General features: G+C 42.4%; 1 protein-coding gene across 1 annotated transcript; it reads right to left on the bottom strand.

Annotated features, from left to right (window-relative positions):
- Positions 1 to 1,654: 1,654 nt before the first annotated feature.
- T265_02342 (hypothetical protein) lies at positions 1,655 to 26,157 on the bottom strand (the record flags this gene model as incomplete). The annotated part of the gene is made up of 8 exons (XM_009166556.1): positions 1,655 to 3,591; positions 5,035 to 5,560; positions 7,160 to 7,273; positions 11,480 to 11,594; positions 12,575 to 13,256; positions 20,048 to 20,228; positions 22,610 to 23,549; positions 26,054 to 26,157. The coding sequence occupies 8 exons, from the start codon at positions 26,110 to 26,112 to the stop codon at positions 2,654 to 2,656; spliced, it is 3,555 nt and encodes a 1,184-aa protein (XP_009164820.1).
- Between the last annotated feature and the right edge of the window lie 54 nt (positions 26,158 to 26,211).

Here is a 26,211-nt window from a genome sequence, read left to right as displayed (position 1 = left end):
TCATCATCATCATCATCATCAATCACCATCATCATCAATCCTCATCAATCGTCATCAATCATCATGCTCACCATCATCAATCATCTTCAGTCATCATCATCGCCATCATCATCATCATCGACAATATGACACTAGTGCTCAACACATGCTTCGCTGTCGTACTGACATGATTTATTTGAAAGCGTGATTGCAAAAAGAGAACAAATGTGGACGAGAAAGGGACATACTGCTAGCTTACTGCAATCGTTCCGGGTTGTCTACATCTCCAGACACTCATTCAGGCAATCTGGATGGAAATTGACTAGAAGATTGGAAGCCATATCCTGCAGTGTCTCCAACCAGGCGCAGTGAGGATCATGCGGTCCAATCCTGGAAGGCGATTAGCGCCGACAGCACCCAGACGTTTCATAGTTTGTACCCCTCTGCCAGGTCAGGGGTTGACCACCTCTCTGCCCATGCTATTTTGAATGAGGCAAGCAATGTCGTTGAATGTTTTCAGTGCCCCATCGATAGACATACTGTGGAAACTTGCCACGGCGTGTGGTTGGTAAGCAGTCACTTGAGCGTGCACATGCCAAAATCTTACCCACTGGCTATGAAGTCGAATGGGACCCTTTATTTAATTTTACGTAGCTTCTCACGCTCCCCAGATCGGCGCACAATTGAGTGAGTGTGACAGCCTCACTAATTTATACAGCTTGCTCAATGAATAACATTCTGACAGTATTTTCCAGCTATTCAACGATTGTTGCCTTAAGAACTACATGGATGCGTGCAATAAACGTGGGACGGAACTTCGCCTTCGTTTGTGATGTGAGTTAGCCAACAATGGCTTATTTATCACAATCAGGTGACAGATAGAGTCATTGATGCCTAAGGAAGCGAAAATATGTTGGTGCGAATGAACAAGGCATCAACATGATATGATGCCGATTTTCGCCACGTTTGAAAACTTTATGTACACAGTGCGTGGAAGAAAAAAGTTCTGAAACAGGTGCTGCTAGAATGAAGTAATTTCAAGCTTTTTGGCACTCAGTTTCACGTTTCTTGGGAGAAGGCATTCCCGAAGGCATCTTCCGATGAGTGCCTCGTTAAACGCATCGATGAGTGCAATAGGTGCGACTGATTTATTATTTCCGGGGATAAAATCTACAGGACTCAAGAGAAACATACGAATTGTTATCGATCCTCTAATAGGGATTACTTCCCCACGAACAGTTGATTTTGCTGCTTGCTGGAGTGAACCGGTCTAATATGACTGTACTATAAATGTACGGACACGGGAACGGGTATAGTGTTTACACAGGAAATACCACACAACCCAACACGTCAGCCAAAAATCGTACACCAAATAGTTAACGGCCTGGAAACCTCTCACTCAGAACTAAGTGATCATGCCATCGCCTCCAATGCTTGGCTATATTACCCACATTGTCTGTTTCTCCAGTGACCAACTTACCCTGTCACATGGTTTATAGCTGATAAACTGATTGACTGACTACTATAATCCGTACACAAAACTGTTCCACAATCGACGCACTCATGGAGCCAGTGCGAAGTCAATATTCGCAGCGCTGGACTTGTATATGCATACGGTCTCCCAAAAAAAACTATTTCGAGCCAATCATATGGATATTTCAGAAGACAGTATTATGACGAATATTATAGTGAACCCTACACCAAATTCAAGCGAATGCACGAGGAGGACCAGCAAGTAAACATGCGGTGTGAACTTCAGTAAAGGTGGGTAACATTCAAAAGAATAAGCTATGTTGATACGGTGTCCCTTATGGAGGGAAGAATAATAGGCCCTGAACTAAAATTATCACATATCTAAAACAGGTTGGCGGCCCTTTGGAATTCCGCCAATTAAAGCTATTCTTGTTTTGATGGATCAACTTGAAGCACGAAAGGTTTACATTCACAAGTAGGCAAAAAGTAAACACACCGTCCAGATGAACAGAAACGCTAACGATCCCTCAACAGAACTGATGGCACTCATCAACACATGAGCATAATCACAGAGGGATATTAGAAAACATAAAGAATGAACAAAAGTTTTGGAAGTTTCAGAACTGCGAACAAGTTTGTTGAACCCTATAACATGCCCAAGAGGGATAGTAGTCGGAGTGAAAGAAACTAATATCTCATTTGTTAAGGGAGGATTCGAGCAGTTTTTCGAAGCCACGACAGTAATTGAGGCTGAACAAATTAAAACTGGCTTAAATTGGCTAAGAAAATGAAGGTCAAGGACGAAGTATGTCATGATGCCGAACATGGTGATTCGCATCCATGTGTTGGGAGAATTTTGTTGGATGCAATCTGATTGGACAATTTCTGATCAGCTTTGTCTGATCAACGTCGGACACCTTATTAGTCCGGAATCAGCAGAGGAACCGACACATGGATTATTGCAAATGATTCCACGCTGCTTTTTGATTATCCTTGTTTGAAAAGATTGATGGATTTCATAAATGTCTAGTGCAGGCATTTTGACGGATATCAGGTCAGTTGATAAAGTTTTTAGAAAACAAAATCAGCAAAACAAAATGGGAGAAAAGATCACAAATATAACTAACGAAGGCAAACGAAAGAATTGGTGGGTCGTAACCTTGTGGATAGAAAAAATCGAGTATCCTATGATTCAGCAATTCTAAAAGTGCTCTTGATAAATAAGCGATCCAGACACACATTCCAAAGAATGATTCTGTGAAGTGGATATCACGTGATCATTGTTATTTCTTGTCACTTTAGTACTGATGTATTGTATAGTGCCGCTTGATAATTCTTCAGGTAGCTTACCAATCGTACAATTCTGCCAGTATTGTTCGTTTAAGCGGACAGTCTGGTCCCGGTGCGAGACGTCACCCGCCATTTCCACAACACTGCGCGCTTCTCGAGGACTTCCTGCTTTGGTGGTACGGTGCAGCTCCTGAGTTGCATTGACTGGTGTTGTTGGGTTTTTAAAGTGTTCGGTATTATCTCTTGCACCGGTGAGCTGCACTGGACCTTGATGCGTAGGGGTCGACTCACAACCGACTTCCTTCACCATATGAAATTGCTGGTTATATGTCTCTCCATTCGTGATGGACTGTCCCTGTTCCAAGTAGCTAGTCGCAAAGCTATGGGATAACTGTTCGCCTCGTGTGGTACTCCAAGAATAAGCATCCAAGTTTCGTAATGGTTGCAGCGTTTTAGGTTGATTTGAGCTTATATTTGACCGGTCTTCGTTGGCCCTGCAGCCATTGTCCAGAAACAGGGCCTCAGGTTTGTTTGAATGGATGGCACGACTGTCCGAAGTAGTGACTGGTGAAAACTGGTGGTAGGTACCCACCTGAAAAAAGCTGTTACCTGGACCAACCAACCTATCATGTTCGGAGTAAGAAGGTACAAGGTCACCACTTTGTGTTGATGCCTCACACACGTCGTACACGTGAATATCCGTTTGTTTTGACAAAAGACTATGTGCAGGACACAACGTTTTTGGGTCTGTTCTCTGCATCAGACCGTCAACAAAGTTATTTGAGGTGGTTGTTAAATGTCTACAAATTCCCAATTCGGCAGTGCAGCGAAGGTCATCCAGCTTTACCCCTAAAAAGAGAAAAACGTAATAGCTGTTACCTATTCGGGATTTGTTGCCTTATACTATTATGTAATTCCCTGGGCGAAAAGGGATTCCGAGAAGTTTACAAAAGCGTTTGTATGGATGACAAATAAAACTCGCATCAGAGTTAGTCTTTTTGTTCAGCATTCGTCAAAAGTGTTATTCGAGAAAAAATAAAAGTTCAGTTGTAACATACTTTTACTATCTAGCTGCCATGACACCCTTAAAAAGCACGAGAGTAGAGATACTGCCAAATTATCAAACACGAACATCAACAAGCAACCTCGCTCCGTACGCGGATAAAAGGCTCCCCTGTGCTGCAGACATGAACGAGCGGGACTAGACGTTGGAACACGAATGGGCATTCTAACGACTAACGAAGGTTCGACGACGGACGAGCCGAAAACCTGGGGTTGATTGAGAATCAAATTCCACAAGGCCTCCAGAGACAACCTACGATTTGAAGAACTGGAACAGGCTAACTTCGGGTCGAGAGATAATTAATTCAGTCGGTCAAGATGCGGGAATTCATATCAGGGTATCTATAGGTAACAGGGAACAACTTGTACGCTAACTCGCAGGATCAATCAATGACATTTATCCTCCCACAGATTAGCAGTATTGATACGTTTAGGTCCAAAGCCGAGAACAGTCGTTTGGAGACTATTACATACACATTCAGATATGATCTGACGACAATTATCTGAAAATACCCATCGTCTGGCGGATGATGTTGGTGTAGTTTTGTCCTTTCTCTGCATCGAGACCCACCGATTGAGAAACTACTCTGGGTGTGTTGCTTGAGCCGGTTTCCAAGTGTAAACCATATCAGGGGACGGTAACCTGAAATCTTCAAAACCCACGATGAGTGTAACTGGTTTCACTGTACGCTGCTACTCATTCTCAACTAGATGTACCTTGCTTCTCACGTTGTTCAATCTTCCAGGCTCTAAGAAAAGTAGTACCCTCAATTGTGCTTCCCTGTTTCCAGTAATGGCTTTTGGAAATGAGGGCAGAAGTTACCCACGGAAATACAAACTTTGATTTTCGAAATGCTTTATTGCGTTATCCGGTGCAAAACCCAAAACTAACTGGTTCAGCTTCATACTTATTGGTCCTATTTTCAAAGGCCTGGAAGAGCCGTACAACTGTCTCACCGTTTGCAAGTATTGTCAGAAACGCACATATCATGGATCTCTGTGGAGAGTTGAGACCGCAGTCTTACAAGTAGGAGTTTTGGCCTTCTACTATTCGGCTGATTGTGCTTGATAATCAGCCACCGACTGTCAATCAAGAAGTCCATCAACACCGACTCACATTGAATGACCGTCACTACACTCTATTCGCTTCCAATGCTACGATGAGAAACAGTAAAAGTGATTCATAGTAATTGATTGATCGAGCTGAAAGTAAAGAAAATCCTCACTTACGTCTACCATCCACGACGTTAAATTCACGTCCAGGGAAAAGAGGTTTGTTCACGATCTCCCCCATGTTGTTAATTCCTTGTGTATCCTGGTCAGTTATAGCTCTTCCAGACAAGGCACAGCTTTCCTTCGGTTGCACAAAACACTCACTTGACTTCTGTACATCATTCTGAGAACTTGAAAACGATATTTGGATGGGTTTTTGTGATTCACCAATCAAACCGGCGCTTTGCTTGCTGGGACTGTCGATTAATTTGTACAGAACAGTCGACTGTGAGTTAAACGTCGGATCATTGGGTGATTCTAGGATGATAGGAGATTTCTTGCATGCCATAATTGTACGGTCGTTCTCTTTGCTCATCACTCGACCAGAACTTTGAGACATCACTGCTCTGCATGGCATTTGCGTTAGTGAACAGTGTGAAAACAACCACTGCATTGCAGCACCAACCACCGCTTTGGTTGCTTCATCCAATGTAGGCAAAGGAGTGGGTGAAAAGAAATGCCTTTGTAACCCGGGCAGGAATACCTGAAAATAGCGACAACCGGAAACTTCTGGAGTACGAAAAAAAGCAGTGAAATCTTAGCCTTCCTCTTATAGACCAGCTTTGGATCTCCCCTCACTGGTTCCATCAAAAGGCATTATTTGAGTAAGCTGACATGCCTGTACGGCAGTGAAGCACCGCTGTTCCAGAATGGTATTTTCGATAGTGAAGACGATTGGGAAGAAATCGCGCACCCTGTACGTCCTAGAAAACGTGTTCACTTCTAACTCACAAAGGACTTTCCGGACAGCCATCAAAGAAGTGACGACAGCTATGCTGATTATATCTTGCCTAAATTCACAAGTGTCACGTGTCAATGGGAGTGACTTATCACACATTTAACTACTGAGACATATCTCGGTTACTTCTAAATTTACAAACATGCACCGAAGTACCTGCGCCATATCCGTAAACAGATGGCCAGATAAATTCCATATTTAGGTCGATACACTCCAGGTTAAAGAATGTGGTGACCTTGTTATACTAATAGGGTTTTTGTAAGTTTATTCACGCTGGTATAGTGTGCGCAAATGTGTAACAGCCATCCGTTGTTCTGACCTATTTCCGTCCCATCTTAAATGAAGTAAGACTTGCTGAATACGTCTGCCTAAGCCTAGATAGTTACTAGACATTATGGACTTTTGCAACCCTGAGCAAAAAACCGTTGAAATATTATAGGTCTTACGGGTGAGAGGAAATGTTCTTACAGTAAGTTAGCACACAAAAAGTGCCTTTATTTTGGTTCATTCATTTCGCATATCACTTACCAGTTTTTTGAGGTTTGCAGTTGTTTGAGTTTTTTGAATTTTTTTTTGAGGTTTTTGCAGCCACTTGATTTTTACTTTCAAATGCTTGATTAAATAGAAGACATGGTTTTCGTAGACTCTCAATAAAGTTCAAGCCCGGAATTAAACCGGTCGAAAAATAAAGATTCTGGAAAACTTACCAAGAACTTCTGAGGTAGACGAAGCTTGTGGAGGCAGCTCCGCATCTGAACTATTATACATAGCTAAGAGAATGTGTCATATTAATAATCGTAGCAATAGTAAAACTCGTAATAATACTCTGCTACGTTTCCGCTCACCACAGCGGAGAATTGCTCCTCATGACATCACAAAGGCATCCTGGTGAATACAGCCGTTAAAAACCCCTGTCTGTGATAATATCATTCGGAAATTAAGCATTCCGGACTATCCAGACCGATTATCACTAATTAGAAGCTTGCACTTCCAGGTGACGTGATCTGATATTTCAGACATGCAGACACGGAACCTATTCCTTCCCAAATACATCTTCAATGGAGACCACGCGGTTTTTAGGTAGACACGTAATCGGTATACAAGTGCTCTACAATGGCTCCAGATGATTAGAATCTAAAGTAGCTTGGAGACATCTGGATGTCGGATTCAGCTGTACAAGTCGGTCTGTGGACAAATGATCTCGCGAAAGCAGACTTAAACGATCACGCAGAGATACAGTAGTAAAAATTCATTCTACCCTCAACCCATGGGTAAGATGTGTGAGGAAATGCTTTATGAATGCTTGCCTTCAGTAAGAGTTCACTTATTCATCAGTTGACTGACCTGAACTGTAAACATCATGGTTTTTCTCCCAACGACTGGGTCGTAGATTTCATGGGTGTGGGTTGTCAGTTTTGGAGCTCCAATATTTTGTTTCAAGCATAGGGCGTGAAGTAACTGTTGGGAAGGGGGAAGAGACGAATAGAAAACTCATCTGCGAAGAATGTCGTTGTTAACAGGTGATTCAACTGAACACCATCTAGATCTCTCTTTTATGTTATTTGGTTTGGTTTGATAAACGTCAAACTTTTTTCTTATCTGCCTTGTCAGGGACATTGGCAAAAAAGAATTAGCAATCACATTACTATACCGTTGCATAATGTCTGTATTTTCCTAGGACAAATTACCAATTTACGGGATAAAAATTTGTGGCCGTTATCCGACAGTTTGATGACGCTACTGGAACTGCATTTGTACTCCCTTGGGTGCCGCCAATTAGTGAAAATGGTTGATCACGAGGGGGAGGCAGACTCCTGTATCNGATAAAAATTTGTGGCCGTTATCCGACAGTTTGATGACGCTACTGGAACTGCATTTGTACTCCCTTGGGTGCCGCCAATTAGTGAAAATGGTTGATCACGAGGGGGAGGCAGACTCCTGTATCACTGAGAAATTTTGTCTTGTAGTCTGATTTATGGTGCACAATCCGTATAGTTACAAGTGATCTTCTAAATTTAGTACACTACTTAGTCTAGGCAATGGATGATTCTGTACCTTGAACCTTCATTTCTGCTGCTTGGAAGATTCAGTCACGTTTACCTGTGCGCCAGGTGCACATTTCAGTTGTACGATCTGATCACCGGGCACTCACTATTCACTCATGTTTACAGACTGAGGAGATTCGCCTCCCGGAACGTACCATTTATACGGGTGTTATTTCAACTGTCAGTGCTTAAACATTCTCTTCAACAGAGTGACCACACAGTGCTGAAATTTGGATATGCTTGTTACACATCTTTTCGAAAGAATCTATGCGATTACTCTCTACATTACCCTAGCGAGCCTAACTGGAGACAGGACGTTCCTGGTCACAGTACAAGCAGGAATCACTTAGAAAATATTTATGGTAAGACTGAGGCTCCTAGTTGATCATGTCGGCAAAACAAAGTCAGTCCATTCTACCGGGAAACTGTGGTTCATAACGAGAAAAAAGAATAACATTTATGAAATAGGCTTTACGAAAAGGATCCAAGTAATTTCACATGGTCTACCTATGCCAACCTTTGCAACCGGTTTACACGATTACTTCTCAAACACAAAGCCGAGTACCAAAGTAGAATCACAAATCGATTCATTTGGAGGCACAACCTTCTTTATAAAAAACGCCATTGGATGGCGTCTACTTCTAACGACATCGAATGAACTCATAGGGACAGTACAGTATGCAGCAAGACATCACTATACCTGGATGTTTTGTACTGCAACTCTGTCTTTCTCTACACGTACACCACTGAAAACAAAACATTTCCATTGCCGGTGATTTTCATCCTGGGAATTATACGACGGAATCTGCTCACATTAAAAGCGCCGTCTCGAGATCCCATATGTATCTCAGTTCTGCTTCTTTTGTCTAAATCTGAGGGAAGTTCATTTCCCCTCAACATCAAAAGTGGAAATGTCCATAGTCAAATCTGGCAAAAGGGCAGGTCTACACATATGCTGACATCTAACTGTTTTGTCGATGATATCCACAAGTACTGTTTGTCCATAATTATCAGTCAGCTTTCTCACCATTCCGGCGCCTTGAAAGAACGGTTCCAGCTAACAGCATTCACGGAACCTGCATCTACGAACAACCTGAGGACTTCGATAAACGACTGGATCACAGTAACACTTGCTGAAAATGGAGTCGATGTAATTCACCCAAACGATTTAAAATCGTTCTGCTACTTGTAAAGGTGTATGCTCCTTTCAAAATTTCAGAAGTTCGGGCAACAATCAAAGGCGGCTCTTGTGGAATGACTTATCCTGGGTTAGTTTCTTGTTGGTAGCTACTCATTGATGACTTGAAATACGCATTCATCATAAAACGTCTGCTGTTCAATCATGTCATTAAGATCCTGGGGACAACCGCTTTTTCAGAAGACACTTCTTCATGTCCAATTTTAATGGTGCGGTAGATAACATAGCTTTCAGTGCGCCTAAAGACTAAATTGCCTTGTGGAGTTCATGCCAAGTTCCGGTGAAATTGCTTTTGAAAATCGCTATCTACAAATCCGACCCTAGTGTCCTCAAAAAATGAACATTAAACCGTCTGGTCCAGCTTCCAGAAGCTTTCGTCTGAAGGTCTGTAAATTCACGTCCTCTCTTTTCCTTCGGCTCATATCCACATGTCTTACAGAGTATACGCCATCTGATTACGGCAATTACGGTTCAATGAAAACATAAATTGACGGAAACTTGGGGACTTCACCAAACTGATTGGCTCTAAGGAGGACCAAGCCGGTCGTGGTCTACCGAAGTGTTCGGCAACCTTAGAGTAGTGTGCTCCGTCTAATACTTCGCCTTACTCAACCACAGTCGAGCAGGCTAGTTAAACGTGCTACTGACGCAAGACTACAGGAAATTTTCTGTACAACGCCAACTTCTGTGAGACTTTGAATAAGCGTAATCATTTCCATCGTAGCACTTGAGCTTTCTTATAATACGGAACATTACCTAAATTGAGCACACCAGTTCGGCAGATCAGACTGCCACAGGAACCTCTCACCGTTGAAGTGTACTTTCCCGTTCACACATTTTTCAACGAAGAGTCTTGACAGGCACTTCAAATATATTAATTGTAATATAGTGCCAAGAATCAGTAGTCTCAGTATCTGATTTGGTCCTTCCTGTAAGTCCATTTGTCCGAGTGCTGGTGTACAAGACATTTATCGTGAATTTAAGAATACGTAAGCCAAGCTGTCATCTGCCATGTAGAGTCATATTTCTTGTACAAAATTCATAGAAATGCACACATGTAAGGAATTCTGAAAATTCTCGGTGCTATCAGGAACAAAGCGTTTCGTTAGAACCACTGCTTGGTGAGGCTGTAAGCAAGTTCCAATGAGGTTCAGTTTGCCCATTTCAATCCGCATTTTCCAAGTCAGTGAGTGTTTGCAATGCGACGCCTCTTATATGTTCCTCCCGTTTGGACATACATTTTAATTGTCTGACTAGAATGAACAACAGCAACACCAGGGGTTCAACACCAGTGTTGCTACCGTAGATGATGGTGGCTAGTCTTTGATAACATCCTACAACCTCACCTATAAACAGCCTGAAATCGACCAACAAATCGTCTGTGTTCGTTAGTACCTGAAAAATTCTTCGTAGTAGATCTGCTCAGAGGATTAGTGCTTAGAGGATTCCATCTTGAATAAGGCTTTATTTTGAGACTTCGCCACACACTGTTAATGCGGGACATCGTAAGCCAGTAATCTCATTGTTCTTCAAATTGTGACCTCTTTCTGCTGCAGGTATCGGTGATCACAACTTTTCTCATCTCAAGTGCAAATCAATTTCTCTCACGTGCGCAGCGGGATTCATCATAGGTCGTTTTCAAAACGTATCGCACACTTCAGAAACAAAGCTCACTATGAATGCAATCAAAACTTAACCATAGTACATTAATGTAATTACTGTAAATGAAATTAGCACTTGTGGTATGTTTGGTTTCGTCCGGTAGAAAGTCAGCCACTGAGGATCTTTTTCACGGTCCAGTAACGACGATCCTGTGTGTCTGCCACATGCTGAAAAGGCCTATAATGCACTTTCCGACAGAATCTCTTTGTGCTAGCGTAAAACCAGTTACTTCAAAAATGACGACAACCGTAACCTCCATGTAAATGTGTTGGGGATATCAATATGCCCCCCAAAACGCTGTATTTTTATGTGTGCCAGCGAACTTCCGGCATCTTCAAGGTCAAACTATGAATAAATCAATGGCCTATTGCTATTCCGACCACTTACTCACACGATACCATCTTTTTACTGACTTGTGTTCGGAAGCTCGGGGCATCGCCTGTTGATCGCGTGTTTTTGGATCATTAAAGTTTCTGTCCGGGGTTTTTTGTCTTCTTACTAGCCGCCGTGCTAAGAGTCTGAATCAAGCAACATAGCTGGGGATAGAGTATTGCCACAATCCGCATATCCTATTGTTTTCTCGCTGCGTGACCGAACCGTAACAAAATGATTCACCACAGATTATTAAAAAGGCCGTTTAGGTACTAATCTAGGTTTCGACCCGTTTGTGACGGAGCTGTTTACCATAAAGCGAACTTTCTGTGCTTTTGGAAGGTAGTGGGAGAAATGTATCTGGGCGTATTGACAAGCTATGCTTACCTTTACAAGGTTGGCTGAAGCGTCCTTGTCCAGTGTGGTCTGCACGTTAGCGTTGATGCACTGTGGTTTCAGTTGGTCTTGAATGATTACACAAGCAGGTTTGGTCTGTGTTTTGCTGAGTTGAATAAACAAACAGATTGTAATGCATAGTATTATGCCTTTTTGTTTTATTTTTTCGCAGTATTTTTTATCCAGCCATTGCTATGTGGTAAGCTATTTGGGAAAAATGCGCCTGATTTGTCCACTATGTATGACTTTTTACTGCTTTTAGGGTTCGGATTCAGCAAGTTCAGCTGCAAACTTTGCTTCCAAAGATTTTACAGCATTGCAGGAAGTGTAGAACGATTTGGTAAGTGTCATCGTTTCAGAACGGCTTAGTAAACAATCGGTAGTTTTTAGTTGGGTAACGTTTCGCTTTTGACACAAAAGCTCCATCAAGCACTGGGCCCAAATAAAAACTACCGATCATTTACCAAGCCCTTCTGAAACGATGACTTCTAAATCGGCTCCAGATGTTTTCCAATTGACTGGCCAGTGTCATTTTCGGGATGTTGTGGAACCTCCACAAGTCCCAGTGCCCTGAAGCCTAGGGAATCAATAAAAATGCATATGGGTAGAGGACCACTAGTCTGCTGCAAGTTCATACAAAAATGTAACTTGGCCATAAATCTGGATGCACAACGTTCGACTACGTTCCTTTCTTGTACTTTTTATATCTTCTCTGTATGGGCTGGTTTTTATGGAAGATTTCTTGTACCTCTTACGATTGTATGCTCACTATATGAAAGACATTCAGCTGGGAGGGGGTGACTGTAGTGGCTTTTCACGTCATGTTCTTTCATATAAATACACATTCCCAAACTATACGCCTACAAAGACCTAGACAACACGATGGTTAGTGCAGAAACACATAACAACCTGGGTTAGCTGACACAGTGAGACATCCATTTCTTATTCATCTGAACAGCAAGACCAATTTGGCCTTGACGCTTTTCGTTTCTTGAAGAGATTTCACAAAATCTGTGAAGTCTTGTGTGGAGCGGACGAAGCATTTAGTTATAGTATAAAATGAAAAAAATCTCCCAAAGCACTTACACGTTGATCATTGGTACTGGAAGTGACGTCATTTGTTGGGACAGGTCAACAATCGCAGCACTGTCAATGTTTCCAGAGCAATGAGGTTGAGCTAAAGGAGAGTTCGCAGTTCCGGCTAGCAAACTTTTTGAACCGCGATTTTGCATAGCAATACGCGGGGACGCCAAAATATTACCTCCATTTGTGATATTCGTGAACAGTTGACCCATGTTAGGGTGTACCAGTGTCACGGTGTTTACATTTGTTGGGATTATCACGTTGTTTCTATTACTTGCACCGTTTCCCACAGTCGGAGCAGCATCGCGCAGTTCATTGAGCTTACTAATGGGCTGATATGAGCCACAATTACCTGTCAGTTTGAATGCTGGTACTTGTGATGTTACAGCGCTATTGAAGCCGTTGAATGGATACACAGATGTGGGTCGACCGGATATGCCAGTGTTTGACAGTCTGAGTTGCACGTCCCGAACTGGCAATCCTAACAAGTTTACGTTCAATGGACTTGCAAGATCTTTGATCTCCAAAATATTTGCCGGCTGTCCTGTAGTCAAGTGAAGATTTTGGAGTCCGTTCATCACTGTCGGTGCTCCCGAATGACCTGTTCGTCCAAGTCGCACACTTTCATTCTTATCCACTGGTTTTGCCCAAGTAACCTCAATTTGAGAGCCTTCAAATATCGTGCCTGTGAATGACAATTAAAAGGATGCATTAGATTTTGACGTGTAAACGATAAATTTGCAGGTACCCTTCGGATTGGTTGTCAGATCAGCCATGGACTCAACTATCAGGAGCTATACACAAAAATTCAGCTACCTCGATTGTGCCTTCCTGGAGACGTTACATGATCTTGATCGATTGTGCTGGAGACGTTACATGATCTTGATTTTCACAATATATCATGCAACACGCGGTATAGAGGACCAGATATACCTTCCATTCTGTTCTGGATCATAACAAGCGAAGAGAACGTTGTGGAAAACATCGCATATGAAAGTCCATTAGGATCGAGTGATCACGTCGTTCTCATTTTTGATTATATCTGTTCGGCGGTGAGACCTAATGATGAGCTTAAAATGATCAGGAAAGTGAACACGAAAGCACTGTCAAATACCCTGAGTCATTGTACGGACTGGTATTCAGAAGGTCGAGACGTCCACCAGCAATGGTCTAGCTTCATGGGGAACTTGGTCAATAAAATACGTTTGCATTCCAACTTTGTTCCAAAGAATACTCAGATGGGATTCGATTTTAAGTTACGAAGCAGAACCCGAAAATGGATTCTGGAGCGTAATGCAGCCTGGGCTGAATACCGACGTCACCGAACAACAACAACATGGGAAGAATATCGGTTATTAAGAAATAAAGTCAGCACGCTGGTCGTGAACGACAGAAAGGATTACCAGCTAATGCTTTTAGAGAAAATGGGAAAAAAATCCGAAGCTCCTGTATTGGATCATTAATAATAAGGCGTCTGTGAAACCTGGTATTTCACCTCTGCATACCCCAAATGGACTGACGGCCACTGCGTCAGCTGCAGCTGAAGAATTGGCCGAGTTCTATTCCACTGTTTACTGTCAGAAGGAATATATAAACCCAAGTGGTTAGAGCGCAAATTTACCGACCAGAAGGTCCGTGGTTCGAACCCGACATTCGGCACTCAACTTCCCCTGTCTAGGCTTGGGCAACCTGGCAGTATCCCAGCCCTCGTGCTTCCTCCGGGTGGCATGGCAGCTAGGCACCGGAAGGGTGCTACAGCTGAACGATTTGTATTTTTTTTTGTTTTATGTCTCCCTTACCGCCCACCTCCCTACATGAAGTAATTGTGACTCCAGAATGTGTACTCCGAACGTTACTTGAACTAAACCACAGAAAACCTCCCGGTGCCGATCAGATAACACCATTTATCCTCAAGCAGTGTGCTCATTCCCTATGCACACCTCTCGCTGAGTTATTCAGTTCGTCCCTAAATAACGGTGTGGTTCCCAACGACTGGAAGAAGGGCGTTATCACTCCCATATACAAAGGTGGTAATCGTTCGGTCGTGTCAAACTACCGGCCGGTGACTCTGTTGCCGGTGATCTCCAAAGTGCTTGAGCGATTGGTGGCAAACCAAATCATTAAACACTTAGAGAAAAACGGATTGGTTTCGGCTGCCCAGCATGGTTTCAGAAAAAACAGATCCTGTCTGTCAAATCTCCTCATTACCTTAGACGACTGGACGCAAGCTGTGGACAATGGATATCCCGTTCACGCATGCTATCTAGACATCTCCAAGGCATTTGATCGCGTGAACCATGACATATTGTTACAAAAACTCGAACATTATGGTATTACGGGAAAGCTGCTGGCTTGGCTTGAAAACTATTTGGCTGACCGAGACGCGCGTGTATGTGTTGACGGCACTCTGTCTAAGCCAATTGCAGCTACAAGTGGAGTACCCCAAGGCTGCGTTCTTGGGCCTACATTATTTTTATTATGCGTAAACCATATACCTGAGCTCGTGAGCAGTAAAATCACTTTATTCGTGGACGATATCAAGATATGGTCAAGCATACGCACCATTGAAGACAGTCACCGATTACAAAAAGATCTCGATACACTTTATGATTGGTCACTGAAAAACAGACTACTGTTTAACCTCCAAAAATGTAAAATGCTCCGTGTAGGGAAGCCCTTTGCATATAACTATACGTTGGGTCCACAACCACTTTCTTGGACTAGTGAAGAAAAAGATCTTGGCGTGTGGGTCAGCAGCTGTTTAAAAAACTCCTTGCAATGCACAGCCGTCTACAAGAGGACCTCACAAGTCCTGTCGCTCCTAAAACGGATTTTTGGTCGTTTCACTCGACTGGCACTGCCCCGAGTAATCAATACCTACATCCGACCAACCATGGAATACGCTATACAAGCTTGGTCACCATGGCTTCAAAAAGACATAATTCTTCTACAGCGAATATATCATCGAGCCACGAAGCTGGTAATTGGATTGCATAATAAACCATACGAAGACAGGATTACCAGTCTCAACCTATTTGACTTCTACTATCGGCGCATCAGGGGAGACCTAATTGTAACATATAATATACTGAAGACACCTAGTCATCCACTGAAAAATCTATTGGTCCAACGTCGACCACTAACGGGCAGGAGGCATGACTTTTCGCTCGCGGTACCTCACTCTAGGGTGAACTGTCGACGGAACTTTTTTGCGGTCCGAGTATGTTTCATTTGGAACTCCCTACCTCCCTATGTTGTACATTTGCCGAGTTTAACCGTTTTCAAGAACAAGTTAGATGCATATCTTATGTCCAAACCGAACCTGGAACTGTTTAACTCCATGTGATACTCAGCGAACATTACGCATATTTTCGTGTCCCTTTGTATATATAGGTTCACCCTATGGTCGTTGTAAAGTTAAATGCTTTTTAGACCATTAAACCTTGAATTACCTTGGATTACCTTGAATCACAAAGTGTTGTGAAAGCTAGTAGATGAAAAGCCTCTAGAAAGAGCTATTCCATAACCACACATTGCGCTAAGGACGCAGTTCTTAGGGACAAGCATGGACAAGTCTATTCGGCCAACATCGTTAAATCGATTATTTTTCCCAAAACGATGAAACACCAGTACGTTTATATTTTTTTACAATGATTGTGAAGAAGAATGTGATGTGTTAACGTCCGTCGTTTCGAATGAAGAGTAGATAATCTGCAGTGTATTTCATGCTACCCCGAAAATCCACAAGGAATCCAATCGAGCATTTTTGACGAAGGTGTACCTACATCAACCGGTTGATGTGGCCTTTTGATATAAGTCCCGTATTGCTAACACTTGGTCACTGGTAACCCTTAATGTGTTTAGCTGGTAGTTTGAACACATCTTCTACTGTTTGCGATGCTTGGCAATCGGCTTGTGAACGTTTTCTGACTGTTCAGAGAGACATCATCAGTGGGCTGACTGATGTTTTTTTCTGGAACAGTCTTGAGGTCAGCTATTAAGCTTGGTAAACAGATTTGGCGCCATTTGACAAACAACTCAGAGCGTCATGTGTGTTGACCATTAATTGATTTCGGTTTGATCAGCCTGATGGTCCTTTTTCGGATGGGACAGTTTTGATCCTGTAGTTGATAGCATTACACCACCTTCCACGAACTACAAGGCAGCACAAAAGAAATAAAAGCTGAACCATCGGTTTAGATTACCATACCAATACAGTGGACTAAATCAGAGATAGGAAGCAATCTACTACACAGTTTTATGCTGATCAATGAAAGGTATTCAGGGCTTTCTGAAGGCAGTAGCATTATTTTTCTCAGACAGTATACATGACTATTCGTTTATTGTCAGAAGTGAGCGTGATCCATAAGGTGATTATGACTTGAAAACGCTTCTGCAACTGCTCGTACGCCCACACGGGAGACGTATGAATCGTTAGTTCGAAAATTGTGCTTACATAGCCTACAAACAATGTTTGGATGTTATGAATGTGTAGGGTGATCTTTAATTGACCATCCGAATTGACTATAACAGGCGAAGGGCGGAGCTGCTGGTATCGGCCATCCATGACTCAATATCTTGAATGATATGTTTCGATAAGTAACTCCAACACTGTAGCATCAAAATTAATAACTAGTTTGAAATTTATACTCTCAGCGCGGTCAGTGTGAAACAATATTTGAAGCTTCATTAGATGACTTGGAAGCGGTTTTGTGTGTTGGGTTAGGTCAGCACTGTCTTTCTCAGCTCAGCTACCCTGAACCTTTCAGTTCACTGTGTTCTCGCTCGTCACATTGCTTGCATGTTGGCACAGACTTATCTGTGAAACCTTTGCACTACACTGTTCAAATAATGCGTTAGGTTTATACCACGTGAGCAATGAGACGAAGTACGTCTCTAGAATATACACCTGTAAACCAGGGCAATCATGTGCTTACGCACCAAATGGTTTGCAGTCATATGCACAAGCTTTCTTCTGAGAAGCACTAAGCTTTTGAGTCTGTAGCAACTTGTCGCCAGTGCGATCGTGCGTCAATATCTTAATGATCACAGGCCAAACTAAACCACAGGGTTATTAGTGAGTGCAGCGCATGTTGAGATTGAAGTTTTGCAAAATGGGTTTCCAGATGCGCTGCCTCAATAGACCAAATGGTCATTAAACTAACGAAACAAGCTCAACCCAAGTAAAAGTAATGTGAGGTAAAAGTAACCAGAAGTAAAAAGATCTTCCACCCAGAATTCAGCTCATTCTTTTCGCTTCTTCAAACAGCTAACCAGAGCAGGCGGACTTATATTTTCATCATCTGAATGCATCAACCCAAGTCCTTACTCTCCTCACTCCTAATGATGGTTGGTACCAAACTATCCGCGGTAGATGGATAAACAATCGAAACTCTAATCAACCCACAGTTCTTTCAGGAGATATACAACTGTGGACACGAAGGTACCACCACCAGAATAAGGGAAAAGCATTCTATACTAGGTAGCTGAATCGAGGCTCCTGAAGTCTAGAGTGACGGCACACCACCAAATCCTTGAAGGGGAACTTCACCAGACTGAAATGCGGCTAGAATAAATTTAACTGAAAGAATTTCATCAGTTGGTTGAATCCCCTAGTAAATGGCTGCATAATTGCCAGTTATGTAACGTTATTTCTGAGACCAGCTGGACGATAAATAGTAAGCTGATAGTGAACTTTAGTTCACTCTTGTCTGACCACTGTCCTATGTGACTTCCGCACATTCTATCCGGTCTTATTGGGCATAGAAATAAAGCCGTTCAGTTGAAGGAAAGGCAGTTCAAGGGGAGAGTTAAAAACTAAGTTACCTAACAGAGAACTTACAACTAAAGTGAGCTTAGGAGAGCCCCTGAAAAATTGCCCGGTCACAAGTTCAGCTTCTCGCGGATGAGCACCGTTGTGAAAATGCAAAGCCTGCCAATATGCAGTATGAACAAAGATGCTTTCCCAGCGGTTAAACTATATCCATTGTGTCCATGAATTTTTAAGGACGTATACGAGGATGGAAAATATCTGGCTGTCTGTTTGTTTACACTTGTAACCAGTGAAACGTTGGTTTAATAATCTTCCACTTAGAAACCTTTCTCCGTGATATTCTGTCTTCTAGGGGGGTTGATTTGTATCTGCTTTGCATTACTTATAATCTTTACCGAGAAGTTTTCTTCTCAAAGTATCCCTCTGAGTGCGTATACTAACAATTTATTGTATTATCACTCAAGTCATTCCTAAAGATGCTTCGGATATCACTGTATTATGGAACCGTAATAGCCTAGATTACAAGGGCATCGATTTACCCGTTGCATCGGGGGAAGGGAGAAATTATGAAGTTCGGTAGCAAAGAGCCAATCAAATAGGGCCCACCAGTCCCAAAATGAATGGAATTTAACAAACAATCTCGACTAAGATATTATTGATCAATAACTCTGCACTACTCAGTAAAGCGAACGGAGTTAGTTCAATTCCAAATTAACTTTTGGCATTCTTCTTATGATGAGAATTTGGAATATTATATAGCTGCAAAGACCAACAATATTCACATCTATGAGGTTTCGCTTATACCACCAGATACTTGATTGCTAGTCTCCCAAACCCGGATGCCATACTTTAGATAAAACATCCTTTTATCGATCGGTTACCAGTTGTGGATTCGAGTGTCTACCCAGTCTTTGGTAAGTGCCTCGATTGTCGATAGTCTTATACACACATGCCTAGTCTTTTTTGGTTGGTTCATCACTCACTATACAACCAGTTCGTAGTGAGTGACTCCCCAAACACAAACCTAACGGCAAACGGATTCCATAACTGGTTCACTCAGTTCTTCTTCAAAATTATGGTCAGTTTGAGTCTTGTGACGCATGTTTGACACTGCTGCAACATTCCGCATTTGTGCGTCAGTAAATGCATCATTTGGATATGACAGAGTCCAGTCTTGTCTTTTACTTATTTCAGTGTTAGTTCGAGTAACTAAGAAAACTTCAGCTAACTCTCTGGCAGAAGACGATTCAGAGCATGTATCTAATAAACCACTGCTTGGTCCAATACCTTGGGCTTTGTGGCACTGGACAAACACCAGTGCACAATACTTTCCTTTAAACGAAAATTTGTGTTGAACATCATCTAACACATTTAGGAGAGCGAAGGTGGACGAAGTTCGTTTGCGATTCTTAGCGCAACCCAGGAAAAACGCCTTGCTTTGAGGTTTTCTGACGTAAAATTCAGCCAACAGAAACAAAAAGGAACTGACATGGTGCGGCGGTTGGAATTTTTGGTCACCCTGCGGAAGAATCCTTGCAGTAACATTTAATAACTGAACTCTCGTCTAATACCATCAGTAGCTTGGGTTAATATCACTTGTTTTGCATTTGAATTCAGTTTATCATTGGGAAGAAACTTGAGTCTCACACAATACAACACGGTCGAAAGTGCGGCAGTTCTGTATGTAATTAAAAATGACTTACCATCGAGTTGTCTGAGTGCCGCAGTGGCCTGTAGTCGATCTCGAAAGTGTACAAAGGCGTAATCACGAATCTTCTTCACGCGTTCGACTGCATCCACAGCACCGATTACTCGATTGCAGTGATCTCGCAGAGCCTCTTCTGTAGTGTGCAACATCAAATTTCGTACATACAGAATGCGTACCTGCTCAAAAAGCCATAGAACAAGACGATCATCTAGGATGGGGCCAAGCAAACTCACTGTGCGGCAAAACTTTTATTGGCGTTTTTCACTCATGAGATCAATAAATTGGGATACCCCAGAATGTTTCCTAAAAGCGCTACTACCACTCATTGAATGTGACCGGATCTCAAGGAGTTCAGTCGCCTTTCTCATTACTGGGACTCGCCAGATGAGACAAGGAGGATCAGTCCGGGTTCAGCTCAACTACTCATGAGTAGCTAGGTTGTTGTTTTGAACTAGTTAGTAACATAATTACACTTCCAAAATAGCCCACTTGTAAACTACTGCCTTTGCAGCTCATTCCTCCATACTTCAACAAGAGATAACAATTTAAAATGGACAAACTCCTCATCCAATGTATATAGATGGATAATTGCCGTTATTCATTAAAAGTTGGTCGTATCAATCAATAACCCATTATTTCTCACCTCTTGTTTTCAATCATAACGCATCTGCTTTAAGCCAATATTACGCTGAGAAATATTTCGGCACTTACTGTAGTCCAGGTTTACGAAGCGAGCCCTTTTATCTCCGTAAATGCCTTTTCTGAGGGTTAAGTGAACCTCTATTTTTTTAAAGCATAATGATGGGGATTTTTTTCTCTGTTCGATTTTTTCTGGAAAAACGGCATTCCGACTTCTATCACCCAAAGCATACATTGCTCATTGGTTTTTCTAAAATGTCAAGTTTTTGGTGTAAACGACTGTACAACAACTCGTACGAGACCTCTAACTTATGGTTGAGAGCTGGACCAGTTCGAAATCATCCGGTGAATTTGACGTCGACTCCTATTAACACAGGGTAATTTCGCGACATTCTATTAGGAAATGTAAATTGTCGTAGGACTCTCGTGGTGAAACTGATAAACATTTGGAATAACTCCAGAAACAGTTTTACTCCAAGGAGAAAATGAAAGTAGACAAAGAGTCATTTTTAGTGGGAAGTCTGCATAGTGGTTTTCTGATGGATCGCGAATTTCCTACAAGAAAGCAGTTCCGCTAGTCACGGTCCACCAGTGCTACTTTTCTGAACGCTGGTAAACGGTTCCTTCGAATAGAGCATACTGAATAGTTTCCCTCAAGAGTGGTTACCAATGGACATTTCTCAAGTAGACTGGTCCATTTGTTTGTTTATCCGCTTTACCGGTACCCATTGATTTGACTTTGAACGGGCTGGTTAATGGTCCTGTTGTGTGGGAGAATTATGCATGTAAACTAGTGTTTGGTCGACTTTAGGTGGTCTCTATCTCGATAAGTAGATTCACTCTTCCGAAGTGGTATTCAGCATTGCACAGCTCAACACAACTCTGAAAGTGTTTTGTTTATTGTCAAGTCGGTACTCCCTACAGTACTCCTTACATCCAACGGCCTAACCCCCTCTAACGGCTCACTTTTGGTACTGACGTTTGGCTACTATGACCAACTTTTTAATAGGGCCGAGTTTACGGTTGAGGTTTCGTCCTGAAAGTGAGGTCAGTCTACGCTGAAGAGTTATGAAGCGTCGTACAATTGTTTCATCCTTATTGGAAATCATCATCAGTGTGGATCTCACGAAACTCCAGAGTGTCTCGAACACATGACCACTCGGCATGTGGTTTGGACGCTTAGTCTTCCGACTTTGAGCTGCTCGGTAGCAGTGTGATTAACTGGTACTTAGATAGGACATGCGGCCACTCATCTGTTAATCACGTCACGCAGTCATGTATTGATTGGCTCGTGAGACTTGCACTGCTGATGATTCCAAATAAGAATGAAATAGCTGTACAATGCTTCTCATTTTTTCACCTACAGAGAGAAATCAGTCCAAAGTTACCAAAATCTCCTCACATTTAAGTTTAGTTTTTCTGTGAGAGTTCTGGCAATAAGTGTACTGACACAAGCCTTTGATGATTTGATGATGATGATGATGATGATGATGATGATGATGATGATGATGATGATGATGATGATGTACTGACACAATGGCCTGAGCAGTCCTCCGCAGCCTTGTAAATTCTCTTCTCAAATGACATAAAATGTGGAGACAAAAGGCATTTTTCTTCTTGAACAGTAAGACAATCACCAAGCTGTTCTAGGATTTTCCCCCAGGCTTCTCAGCTTACGCTTTTGTGAACCTTCCTAACACAGTGTTTCTTCTCATTAATACCAGTACCTAAGCTATGGTGCTGATGATATTATCGAGGATTTCTGTTTTCCTCAGGCAATATATAGACATCACTATTTGGGAACTAGAAACCTTCAGTTTAGTTCAGTGCTTCGGACGTAGAGATTCATATTTAAGATTATCCAACTTCATAAACTTGTCCACCTTATTCTGGTTGCTTGTTATGAATCATTACTCACCTTAGACATTATATCTTCGTCCACTTCACGTTCGGGTTCCGCCCAGTCCACAGCGATCTGATGACCCCATAAATGTATCCGACCTGGTATTAGTTTGCGACGCGCCATTGCTGCGGCTTTATGATTCTCATATTCCACAAACGCAAAACCTCTGTTTTTCGTCTTGTCAGCCACACTGGGATAGACAATAACATCTTTTACTCCATCCGTCACCTTTAGCATTTCAGCCATAATTTCGTCTTTAGTCTTGTTTTTTGGAATACCACCAACAAAGAGGCGACAGTTGTCGACACTCAAGCAAACCCCCAACATCTTGCCCCTTCTAATCTCGTAACTGTCGAGCTCAGCCACAGCTCTCCGAGTATCTTCACGATTAGTATAAATACAGAATCCATACCCACGATTACAGCCACTGAAATCCATCATGAGACGAAACATGTAGATACGGCCCACCGTTTCAAAAATCGGAACGAGTTCATCCTCAAAACAATCTCGTGGTATTTTCCCAATAAAAACTTCACATCCTCGCGGAGGCTGTGGTCCAACCCAATCTGGCGGAGGCCCGTAGCGACGCTGACCATTTTCTTGAAGGATCGGATACGATGTCTTCTCAGACAGTGAAACCAGAGCTTGCTCTCTACTCATAACAACAGCGTTCTGGTTATTTTGCCTTGGTGACAAATTTATGGGTTCAAGCTCTGGTTGGAGGCCGTTAATAATTGAAAATTTGGGATGCACCAGATATCGATTACCGAATGCTAATTCCTCTTCAGGTTCAGCCATTGAGTTTGTGGTGTTCTCGTCAAGACTTTGTGAATCATCTGACGTGCTCCTCATTGGCATTTGGGTGTTGTCATTCGGTGGTATTTGAGAAGGCACACGCAGCAATGCATTACCTGGACAAGGCTGATCACTCGGGGTAACAAGGTTGTGCCAAGCACTGAAATGAAAAGTAGTGGTTTATTCAAACGATAAATCACAAATCCATTTATGTCGAAACGAGACGGAGCCTATCAGTCCAGATCAGGATAGCCCACGTGGATCGGACAAACCAAAATTCAAATCAATGGAATTAAACGCATGACCACTCATCATTACCATAATCACTGCAATCATCATTTTCTTCGGAAGCTAAACCAACGATAACGACCACAATACCAGCAAAAGCATCAACATGATCTTCAGGAGCAGTACGCTAACCAGCTTGGACATCCAGGTCAAACGAAGTTATAGTTATGGAGAAATTGTGAATATCATATTGGTACATAAAGAATGAATTGATGAAGTATTAAATAAATAAATAAATAAATAAACGGACACCTGACTGAATGGATAAACGAATGAAGGAACGCGTGACTGAAGGCATGGCTGAACTAATCAATTAATTATCGACTGAATGAATGGAGGCGTGAATGAGTGAATTAATGAACGTACGTTGCCATTAATAGGTAGGTCAGACTCTCAATTGGTTTTTTGTTCCCTTTTTCAACCATCCAAAAGGTTCTCTGCTCTGTTTGGAGCATGTGTTGGAATGTGTTTATTATAACCGACGTCTTCGACTACGAAAGGTTCAGATCTGATTTATGCGATTTCTTGTGGACAAATGCTGATCACCGGTAAATGTAGACTGGTCCGGCTTTCCGTCGACCGAATGCCGGTTATTCGTAAAACCTCTGCACAACAACTATAGGCTACCGTAGATAGCGCTAGATTGCCTTCGTCCTAGAGAGAACGCCAAAGAAAAACTCAGTCCTAAAAACTGCGATTCCCGTCCACCTGGGCTTCGGTCATAACAGCTGATGCACTAGTCACTGTGGTCGAATTGGCAGCGCGGTGCCGCTTAGAAAGTCCATGCTATGAGCAGTAGCATTTAGACTCAGTTCCCATACATCACTTCCTTCGCCATCGCCTCATTTGTTAGGCCTTCGGGTTGAGGTACCCCAAAATTAACTTTCCTATCTAATCTCAACAGTCCCTTTCCTACACATGACGTAAGATTTCAAGAAAAGTAGGCAAACGCATTTGAGAGAAGTTTGAAAAGCAATCGGCCCATTTATTGTTCGCCCAAAAGTCTTCTGGAACGATTATTTTTCCATCAGGCCTAAACATTTTCCATGGAGCTTGAAATGTGAGGACTCCCCTAAATGAGAATAGATGGGAAGGCTTAGAAGGTGAGCTGCTCTTGTGGTAAGAGAATTCAAATCCTACTCACAAGCTTGCAGCACTTAGTGAGACTCAGCTGGCTGATAGAGGAAAGCTGTGAGAGGCTGTCTCTGACCACACCCTCTACTGGAGTGAAACAACAAAAGAAAGCTAAAGTGAACAAGGTGTTGAGATCAAAGATGCAATTCATGTGGATGACAGAATAATGGACAACCGTCTCGACTCGTGAATCATGGCTGTCCGACACTGGCTATTTAGGGCACATTTTGAAAACTAACCAGGAAATTTGAATCCTTGATATCAAAGAGAACTAACTCTACGGTGGACTGTCAAGTATGGTTAGACCTTCACTTATAAATGACCGCACCCTTCTTTTTGGGTGGTTCAGTGCCCAAGTTGGAAGGGACTCGAAAACCGGGAGAACGACACTCGGGCCATTTAGGACCTCACTAATGAAGTTGTATCGTGTTGGATTACGGGCGGTTGTAGCATTGAAAAGTGCAACGACAAGCACGTGGTTCACTGTTTACTGAACATCATTTGTCATGAGAACTTCTCCAAGAAGTGGGAATAGACAAGTGGTCAACCATGCCCTTGTGTGCCAATGACTGATGGCTAATTTACTCCCCACACAACTGATGCAATGTGAGCGCAGTTAGAATCGTATGTGGTCTTTGGCTTGTTCGCTGAGTTGGGCAATTCGATTGCAAACGTTTCATCACCAATCGAGGTGACATCATCAGTGCATTATTGGGGAGCGTAGTTGTGGGTTGGTGATTAGCACAACAGAGGTCTACTCTCAGCGCCTCAGTATTAACTGCTTGGTTAACTGACTGACTGCTGCGTCTGGTTGCACTCAAGAACTTACATAGGTTATATCCAAAGTTAAGTCGATCTGTACCAAAATTCGTGATGGAGAAACGCTAGCCAACAGTATGTGCATAGCCGTAGAAGTTACCTTCATGAAATTCACTAAGAGTTTTCTGTTGCGGTGAGTCATCATCATCATCATCATCATCGACAGCATGACGTCAGTAGTGGTGCCAGAACGATGTCTTTTCCCGAATAATGTGCTGGCCAAATGAAAATCGATGCGTTATACTTGTGCGCAGGGAATCGGAAAAAAGCTCGAATGCTTCTGACTGATTTGTGGGAAATTGTGCGCTCTCATATTCTTCAGTCTGATGTCAGTGGAAAATTAGAGATGCATGGTAACCCCACTTTGAAGGAACTCCAATCACACACAGCCAGTCACATCAAACCCATAGAACGAGCACTCACTCATGGTTTATTGCATAAGTCCGATGCTGGTTAGTCCAGAATTTGTCCACATCAATCATATCCGGAACCGAACACTACTGAAATAAAAGTCCCATACCCTTGGCTTGTGTGGTGCAACGGTTTGAAAACTCAGGGCTATTGAACGAATAATCGATCAA

The sequence above is a fragment of the Opisthorchis viverrini genome (assembly GCF_000715545.1).
Source record: "Opisthorchis viverrini unplaced genomic scaffold opera_v5_28, whole genome shotgun sequence".
NCBI lineage: Eukaryota > Metazoa > Platyhelminthes > Trematoda > Opisthorchiida > Opisthorchiidae > Opisthorchis > Opisthorchis viverrini.
This window is presented reverse-complemented; position numbering and strand designations above follow the sequence as displayed.